The 9,831-nt window shown below is 42.1% G+C and overlaps 1 protein-coding gene across 3 annotated transcripts in view; it reads left to right on the top strand.

The window, feature by feature from the left end:
- The first annotated feature begins 289 nt into the window (after nt 1-289).
- GRIA2 (glutamate ionotropic receptor AMPA type subunit 2) overlaps nt 290-9,831 on the top strand; it is a 95,352-nt gene continuing 85,810 nt past the window's right edge. For 2 of the 3 annotated variants that reach the window (XM_058657544.1, XM_058657542.1), the window contains exons 1-2: nt 290-691; nt 1,232-1,372. In XM_058657544.1, coding sequence (XP_058513527.1) covers nt 604-691; nt 1,232-1,372 — 229 coding nt within the window. In that variant the 5' untranslated portion in view covers nt 290-603. The remainder of the gene's footprint in view (nt 692-1,231; nt 1,373-9,831) is intronic. The other variant, XM_058657543.1, reaches the window with a different exon arrangement.

Below are 9,831 nucleotides of genomic sequence, written 5' to 3'. Positions count from 1 at the left end.
GCGGTGCGTGGTGCGCGGTGCGGGGGAGGAGTGCGCGCGCCCCAGCCTCCTGCTCCGAGTGGCGCACGCGCACCCGGGGTGGCCTGTGGGTCTCTGGGACTCGCCTGTGTGTGCGCGCGCGGCTGCGCCTGCGCCTGAGGGTGAGGGTGTGTGAGTGTGTGTGTGTGTGTGCGCGCGCGCGCGCGTGTGTGGTCTGTGTGTGTGTGTGTGTGCGGGTGTATGTCTTCACGCGCGCGCGCGCGCGGGCGCGTGTGAGAGAGAGGAGAGGAGAGGAGAGGGAGAAGAGAGCGCAAGAGAGGGTGAGTGTGTGTGAGTGCATGGGAGGGTGCTGAATATTCCGAGACACTGGGACCACGGCGGCAGCTCCGCGGAAAACTGCATTTGGCCAGTCCTCCGGACTTCGGCACAGGACATCAGCAGCCTACGGAAGGACCCGGGAATCAGGGATTCTTCTGCCTGCACTTGGGGGTTTTAGCAGCTTGGTGCTTCGCTGCTGTCTCAAAAATGCAGAGGATCTAATTTGCTGAGGACAACGGCCACAGAAAGAAGAGGAGGAAAGGAAAATCGAAGGGGTATTTTGTGGATGCTCCACTTTTCTTGGAAATGCAAAAGATTATGCATATTTCTGCCCTCCTTTCTCCAGTTTTATGGGGACTGATTTTTGGTGTCTCTTCTAACAGCATACAGATAGGTAAGTACCCTTTGTGCTGCGCTTTTGAATTGTACCTGATTTGGTGGGCATCTGTGTTCACAATGGGCGAATTAATTCATGTCATGTACACTTATGTCATGCCTTGATTGCATTCCAGACTTAAACTACCTAGAATGTACATGTATTTTATATACCTGCTCCCCTCCCCGGGATGCAACAAGGGAAAATGAATCTGGCTTTGATACAATAGAAGAAAAGCTCTCGCTTCTGACCTCCAAAATTTAGGCATTCTGCCTTTCCCACTTGACTTAGATTCCCTAGGGTTCCATAAGCACAGTTTGCGATCAAGAGCAAAGGCGAAGTGCTTCTGGCCACCTGCCTTTCCCTCCTAGCTCCCCAGCGTCCTGACCCCCGGGCTACCTTTGGGATGCTGGGATCTTGGTGCCGGGTCAACGGATGCGTTGACTCGGCCTGGTAGCGCGAATTCCAGGGCAGTGGGCACCAGCGGGCTACCCTCCTCCGCCTCCCGAGAACTGACACTGTTCTCTTCGTGTTTGTTGTTGGTTATTTTTTTTCCAGGGGGGCTGTTTCCGAGGGGCGCTGATCAAGAATACAGTGCATTTCGGGTAGGGATGGTTCAGTTTTCCACTTCGGAGTTCAGGCTGACACCCCACATCGACAATTTGGAGGTAGCCAACAGCTTTGCAGTCACCAATGCTTGTAAGTGATGAATATTCATGTCTCTAGGGTGCTGCACGCGGCCCCACTAGTGAGTGTGCGTGCGGGGTGGTGTGTGCGTGTGTGTCCGTGTCGGTGTGTGTGTGTGGGGTTGAGCAAGTGCACACGCGCGTGCGTGGCACCGAAAAGAGAGGTGGCTGTGATCTCGGGGACCCCCCGCTGGCTGGGGGTGGGGGTAGTCGGTGCTAGCGAGGAGGCAGAGGCTGTGAAGAGTGTGCGCACTGGGGAGCGAGGGTGGGCGTTGGAGCAGGAGAGGGGCTGCCACCGGCGCAGGGCCTTCTGGCTCATCTTGAAGGGAGCTCAGCCGCCCCCGGCCGTCCTCAGTGCGTGCACAACGGACTCTCTGCCCACAGGGAACACCCTGTTCCACAGGGCTCCCTGCCGGTTCCTTGGCACGTGCCACTGAAGGCTGCCAGCCCCAAGCCACCTGACCCGCGGCTGCACCCTCTTGCGCCTGCGGTGCGGGGCAGGGATCCGCAGCTGCAACTCGGGTTCACCCCGCGGCTCTCTTCGACGGGACGAGCTGATAAAATGATTGTGGAGTTGGGCACCCGGCTGTTACATAACGCCCACCCGGGGGCGCGACGCGGAGCGAGGCTGACGTAGAGCCAGGCCGGGCCGGGTGGGGTGCAGAGGAGTGCAGTGTGGTGGGTGCATAAGGGGCCAGCGGAAGAACTGTCAGCGTCGCCTGCTTAATGAGCTTGAACCCGGGGGAGGGGATGCATTCCGCCGCTGGCGCCCCGGCCAGCTCGCCGACCCCGAGCGCTTTGTTCTAGGGTAGCGGGACCCCCCCACCCCACGTCCCCCACAAGAGCAGGCAGGGCGAAGGAAAGGGATCCAAAAGCGGTGGGACCTGCCGCGTTTGATAGTAGGAACAAGTCGCTGATCAGCCATTTTAGCCTTTGCAGTTCTCCATATTAGGTTTTCCTGGGCACTTGCGTGGAAGCTCTTTCCAGGTTTCCCATAAAGCAACAGAAAACCAGGCTGTGGGGATTCGGAAGGGTTTGGTGGCGAGGTCAGCAGCCTGGTCCCAGCTGCTGTGGTGCGCTCTGCCATCCTGGCCCGCTGGCTGGGCTGGACTGATTCGCTCCGACTCGGATGTTCGCAGTTATTATTTCATAGATAATAGGATTGCGGGATCTGCGGAAGGCAGGTCTCACTTGGTTACAGTGTAGGGGAACAAGGGAGAAATTCCTACAGCAATAACCCAGATGCAGACCTGGCACCTACACAAACAACCGGGTGCCTCCCACTGCCTCAACTTCAATCACCCGGTCCAGGGGATGGTGTGCCAGCTTGACGATAATATTGGGGCATCATTAAGTCTTTTTCAACTACAAGGCTTTCTTCAAATGCTCATGGAGAGAGACTGAGGGAGGGAGGAGGGAAGGAGAGAGGGAAAAAGAGAGAAATTAAAACGGATTTGCAACTGTGAAACTGGTTGTAACTATCTGAAAATCTTAGCACACAGATAAATAGAATTGACTCGATTAAATTTTTAGGACTTTTATATTTTAACTATTTGCCTGCCAGATTTAGAGTGCTCAAGTGTTGTCATGGGGCTTTCTCTTACTCTGTATTATAAGTTTGACCCGTAAATATGCTGAGCATCTACATGCAGTAGTGTACTGCTACAGTAATGAGACGGAAAGCAATGGATTCTATGGCAGGACCGTGTGCCGTGGGTAGATTCTAAACCTGAAGTAGAAGAACTGACAGCTGTTCTTTCGGAAAGCAAGCAATGATACCAAAGCCCACGCTAGAAGATTACGGAGAAGTAATAGGTATATCCAGTGAACAAAATGAATATCCTTTGATTCCAGCAAGTGCTGAATCAAGCTATTGAGGCACATTGTAAGGAACACAGATTATAGTCATGTTTCGGTTTTCAATATCAGGAATTTTGAATGAGTCCTTTTTATTATTATTAAAAAGTGCATTTGAAGTAAGAGCTATAGCCAGGTTCTGTAAATACATGTGTAACGCCTTGACTTCTCACAGAATTAACACTTAGGTGCAATAACCAATGGATTTCATTTAAAAAAAACTGCACAATTTTATTGACCATCATTTTGAACATCTGGGATAGGCAGATCTTCATTTTGCATAGATTTTGTTTGTTTTTCCCAGGAAGTGAAGCTCAAATAGAAATGTATGCATCTCTAGAACCTAACATGATTTCTCCATGCATTTGTGGCCCAGAACATGAAAATAACTGATTGTTCAGACACCAAACATTGCAAAGATTCCACAGTGGGAGTTCAGAAGCTTGGTGTCTGCTGTTGCCACAGTCTAAGTGTTCTCTCTCGTTGCTAAAGCGAACTCCTGAGGCACTGCTGCACAAGAGAAAATCCTTGGGTAGAATTTGCTGGAGTTGACACTGACTTGTTACTGGGAAGATCACTTAGCATGGGCTCAGGCTCTACTATTTTAGAAACTTCAAAGCCTAGAAATTGTAAAATGAAGTGGAATGCTGTATCCTTCCATTTTGGGTGCTAAGGACAGTAGACAATATAAAAGTAATTTAATAAGAGAAGGAGGGAGGGAGGAAGGGAGGGAGAGGGAGAGAGATGTTTATGTAAACCTCCAAAAGCCAACAGTGGAGAATGAATGGGTGCTCTAGTGTTCACATCTGTCAAGGGGAGACTCCACACTTACCCTTGGTCTTCTTGACTTTTTGGTAAGGGGAGTCCATGATTCTTGCCTATTTAAAGTATAAGCAATATTTTTCAATATGTTAACAACTAAGAGCAAAATGCCTTTTCCCAATTTCCATCCTGAAATCTATAAAATTTTCCTTTATCTGCCCTATTTAATGATGCCTGTCAGCCAAACAATGCTTCAGAGTTAAGGCATTAGAATCTCACCATTAAATTTACACATTAAGAAAGTGGGGTTTTAAAATTTAAAATATAATTTGAAAAGAGCAAAGTGCATTGGTTCATGAATTTCCTTTTCTTCCTGCGTTGGAGGAAATTCTTTGAAAATGTCAAAGTTGACATTGATGGAAGAATCCAGAGAGAGCCACAGAACGGGTTAATGAAGTCATTCCGTTCAGAATTCAGTGAAATGACTCTGTGTGCAGCACTGAGCGCCCACCCGCTTCCCTATCAGTCACAGTTGGATATTCAAAGTACATGTTTGTTCCTTTTGTTTCCATGGGTACGTGAAGAACTCCAGAAAGATTTCTAATTTCTTCCTTCATTCCTCCTCTCACCCTCAACAGCCTGCATTTTCTTCTTGTCTTCTTCCCTGTTTTTAGTGGGAAATGATGTGAATATTTTTCTGAGAAGGTTGTTCAGATACAAGGCCTTATGATGAGGAATGACAAAGCCTAAAATCAGAAAAAAAAAAAAATGAAGACTAGCATCTGGTGTGATCCGTGGTTAAAGCTGATGGTGGACCTCAAGAACTCATTCATTCATTCATTCATTCAGTTGTCAGAGAATACATGAACAGTCGGCTGTGGAGATTCAGCTTTTGTCCCCTTTTCTCTTGGTGATCTTTTGAGCAGTTCTCAAAGGCTGGTAGATCTTGATGGCTTCAGTGTGCCTTGGCAGCCATGGGCTTGGCCAAGTACTTCTCTATCCAGGGTTTCGAGTATTCTCCTAGTTCTTAAACATAAGCAATTTATTCCAGTAACTAAGAGGCTGTGCATTTTTGTGAAAATAGAGATTTGGGGTTGACATCTGGATATACACTATCAATAGCAGATTTTAGGAAAATATACTAGGTGTTTCTGTATGCTAATACCAAGGACAAGTATCAATGCATTCAAACTTTTTTCAAAGGTGAAACTTTATGAAAGGATTATAAATGGGAATATTTGATCCCATAGAGTTTGGGACTTAAAAATATTAAATACTTAACCTTCAAAAAATATTTCCTTTGTACTTCTGAATATTGACAAATGACCATCAGTCTGTTTAAAAATAATTCCATCTTTTGTGTTTTAATGCCACAATTCAACAAACCTGTTTTAAAAATATTACTTTAAAGAAAAAGCAAATAAAAATCTGTTTTCCTCTAAGCCAGCAGATGGAGATGTTGGAAAAAAATACTGTCTCATAAAACTGTTGTGCACACCGAGTAGGTTTTGACACATGGTAAACACATTCAGAGAAATTGAAATATACATATTTTGCATATACATATTGTAATTAAAAATAAGTTCCATAATTTTTTAAAAATATACCTAAGATCTTATTTTTAGATACATTATCTTAAATATTCTTATAAACTTGGTTCAAAAACAGCTGGGAATGTAAATCTTGAAAGCTAGAGAATTTTAAGATTATAGATTTTCAGCATTTAATCTTGTTACCCTAGATCTCATTTTTGAGGTGTGTTTCCCAAGACTGAATTTTAGGGACCAACTATTTAAATTGTGTATATGCATTCATCAAATTAATTGATGTTTACCCAGCTTTTATTACAATTTACACAGGTGTAATTACTTGTGTATATATGTGTGTGCGGTTTATACTTCGCAATGTATTTATAAATTGGTTTGGTTCCTGTCCTTTTTTTTATTCATTCTTTGTTGAATTATTTACTAAAACTGGAGTAACTAATTAAAATATATGCAAATATTTCAACGAGGTATAGTCAACTTGGACATTATTAAATAATTCGAATACAGGGTATAAAGAAAACCATGCACACATATGCTAGGGCCTAACATTTTCCAAGTTGGTATGGCAAATACTCAGTTACATCTAATTAGAGATTTTGAAGACAGGAATACATCAGAATAATTAATTTATTATGGAATTATTGGTTAAATTTTCAGTCACTTGTCACATGAGAATATCAAAAAACTGACAGAGCGCACTAAACAGTAATACAGAAAGAATGACATTCCTTGAGGTATTCTAATTGGGGATGACAGAAATCAAGTAGTTTTAAACACGACTGTATGAACCTGTCCAAGTTCGCAGTTGTATGAAGCCTTGCCATGGTGCTTCTGTTTGAGGGCTCACAAAGTTCACCCTGCTGACGCAAGGGGCAGGTGCAGCTCCTCCCCATGTCAAGTCCTCGAGTGCCAGCACGGCTATGCTGTGACATGGGCACAAACAGGTGCTGATTCATGCCCACATCTTTGCCAACACACTTTGCAAACTTTGGAGCATCTTAGGGCCATGATCGCTTCAAGGAAGGTTGGAAAAGAGCAGTTGAGTCCTAAGTATTCCCCTGTGTGTTGTGGTATAGTTGCATTTTTCAGAAAAATGTATTTTACTTTTAATCTCCTTTTCCTCCCATTTCTGTGTTTTTTTAAGTCAATAAAAGAACTTAATCTACAGAGCAAATGCTATTAAAGGAAATAAAATCTAAATTGCACTAGGAAGGGATCCTTTTAAGATTCTTTTTTTCAAGTGAGCAGAGAGCACATTACACTAAAAGCTAAAACCTCATATTAGAGTTAAACATTTCATTATGAGCTTAATGGCCACTGGGTAATTTATATTTCCTTTTTCCCCTTAATTTTATAGAAGCTTCATCATATTTCATTAAAATGGTAACTCTTTTATCATGGCAATTTTTAGTCAAGAGTCCTGTGGTTTTTATCTAATGGATCATATAACTGCCCAAATTCTTATACACCATCCCTTTCCACATTATGGAAAAAATGTTGTGGACTTCAGAATCGAAATTGCACAACCCATCGTAATTTGGAAATTGTAAAATATCAATGTACTTCTCAAAGCAGGTTTTACCAAATTGGTAAAAAATGAAAAAGTAGTTCTTGCAGTGTTGTTGCTTAAATGTCTAAAATCTATTAATTCTCAGTACTTGCTGATTCTAATGTATTTGTCATTTGTTGAAACATTTGAAGTGTTGAAAACAAACAGAAATAAACTAGATCAAACTGGCTTTCCTGAAACAGCGCCATCCTGTGGTCATCAGTTTTCGTGTTTTTCTCAAAATTTCACTGGGTTCACTCTCCACTGAGGAACTTAATTAATTCTTTATATATTTTTATATGCAATTGTATAGACATTTTTCAGTAGAACAATGCAATGTTAAAATTTTGCTTTTGCTGTACATTTGCAATTAAAAGATTATTTTTGTATCTATCTCGAATTCTATTATACGCGGTTATAAAATGTTGATTCATTTATTTTCACCTTAAAAAGTTTAAAGTTGCCTATTTGTCCCACTCTGAAGTATATTAAAATGCTTTCCTGAACATGTGTACAATGAACATCTTAAAGAAAAATTGTGAATATTAGGATAATGTGAAAACCAGTTTGCTCATATTTAGAAAACACGACTCTATCATGACAACTATATCATTTACAAGTTTGTTCAAATTCCATGGTAACTTTAAATTTCCTAAAACTGTTTTCATTCTTTTAATGAGCACAAAATTATCTTATCATCATTCTTTACCCAAAGCTTGGATATTGCATATCACAATTTCTGGTCTTGATTCTTGTCACAGATTTTATAAAAAAAAATACAGAATTTCTAAAACATCAGATTAGCTTTTAATAGATAATTGAGATACCAGAGAATGAACAAATTTAGAACCTTATATTCTGCGCTATTATTTAGGCTTTATTTCTGATTTTGTTTCGTTCTTTTTTGAGTTCTGTTGATTATTTAGCTAGAAAAATACTCTGCTATATGTATTTTCAACATTTAATATTTTATTGGAAAAATCTTCCAAAGTACTTCTATCTATATGTTGCTAAAGGTCAAAGTAATCTTATAAAACAGGGTCTTGAAATTTATCAGTCTCCGTAGCTGCGTGGGTTTGAGAGACACTTGGCTCATTAGAAAGAAAATTCATGAGTAGCTTCCAGGGCTAATTTAATGTCTGTAACCCACATTTCTCAAATGATCATAGTTTCTTCAAGTTATATATATTTTTAGATTTCTCTTATTTTTACTCAAAAGCAGGTTTACAGAGGAAAGGAGGAAGAGAAAAAGAGACCTCCATCCACTGATTCACTCCCCAAATGGTTGCAACAGCCTTCCAGAGCTGAGCCTTATCTGGAGCCTGGAATCTGGGGCCTCGTCCAGATCTCCAACATAGGTGCAAGGGCCCAAGAACTTGAACCATTCTCTTCTGCTTTCCCAGGACAGAAAAAGAGAGGTCGATCAAGTGTGGAGAAGCCGGGTTGCAAACTGGATATACCTTTGGGAATCAGGTGCCAGTCAGAAACGTATCCTATTATAGCATGGAGCTGGCCCCTAAATGATCATAGCTTTTTTTTTTTTTTTTTTTTTTAAATGTTTATTTGTTTTTTCTTTTTTGGAAAGTCAGGTATACAGATAGGAGGAAAGACAGAGAGGAAGATCTTCCGTCCATTGATTCAGTCTCCAAGTTGCCGCACCGGTCAGAGCTGAGCTGATCCAGAGCCAGGAGCCAGGAGCGTCTTCTGGGTCTCCCACGCAGGTGCAGGGTCCCAAGGCTTTGGGCCTTCCTCGATTGCTTTCCCAGGCCACAAGCAGGGAGCTGGATGGGAAGTGGGGCTCTCGGGATTAGAATCTGCACCCATATTGGACCCCTGAGTGTGCAGGGTGAGGACTAGCTGCAAGGCTACCGCGCTAGGCCCTAAATGTCTTATTTTTGTGGTTATTGAGATTGGGATTTTTCCCCTTGATTTCTCCTTCTGTAAGTTCTTCATTAGTATACAAAATGTTTATTTACATGTTTATTTTATAGTCTGAAACTTTACTGAATTAATTGACCAATTCTAACAGCTTTGGATGGAGGTCAAAGTTTTTTAATATGTAGCATCATGTCATCTACAACCATGGATAATTTAACTTCTTTTCTGGTTTTGATGCATTTATGTCTTCCTTCTCTTTGATTGCTCTGGCTAAAACTTCTACTGCAACAAGGAATAAGAGTGGAAGAAGTGGACAACCTTGTCTTGGTGCAGCTCTGGAGGGAAATGCCTTTAGCTTTTCTCCTTGCAGTAGCGTGTTGACTACGGGTGTGTGATATCTAGCCTTTATAACTTTGAGGAATGTTTATTCTACACCTAATTTGGAGAGCTTTTATCATGCAGGAGTGTTGAATCAGATTGTTTTCTCTACCTTCATTGAGATGACTATACAGTTTTTATTATTCATTCCACTAATGTAACTTATTTATTGATTAGTGAATGTGGAACCACTCTGGGATATTGAATGTTGAATCATTTCTGGGATAAATCCCACCTAAACATGACATATGATGTTTTTATGTGATTTGGGATTTGATTTATTAGTATGTTGTTGAGAATTTTTGCATCTACTTTTAATATGGTTATAGGATTTTAGTTTTCCCGTATTTTATGTTATGCCTTTGATTTTGGTATCAAAGTAATACTTATGTCATAAAAAGAAGTTGACGAGATCTGTCCAGTTGGTTTGAAGGGTATTGAAGTGACTGCCTCGTGCAATGTTTTGTAGAAGTCGGTGGTGACGACATCAGGTCCCAGGTT

The sequence above is a fragment of the Ochotona princeps genome, chromosome 32, assembly GCF_030435755.1.
Source record: "Ochotona princeps isolate mOchPri1 chromosome 32, mOchPri1.hap1, whole genome shotgun sequence".
Lineage (NCBI taxonomy): Eukaryota > Metazoa > Chordata > Mammalia > Lagomorpha > Ochotonidae > Ochotona > Ochotona princeps.
Note: the sequence above shows the minus strand (reverse complement) of the source record. Positions and strands in the feature narration are given on the sequence as shown.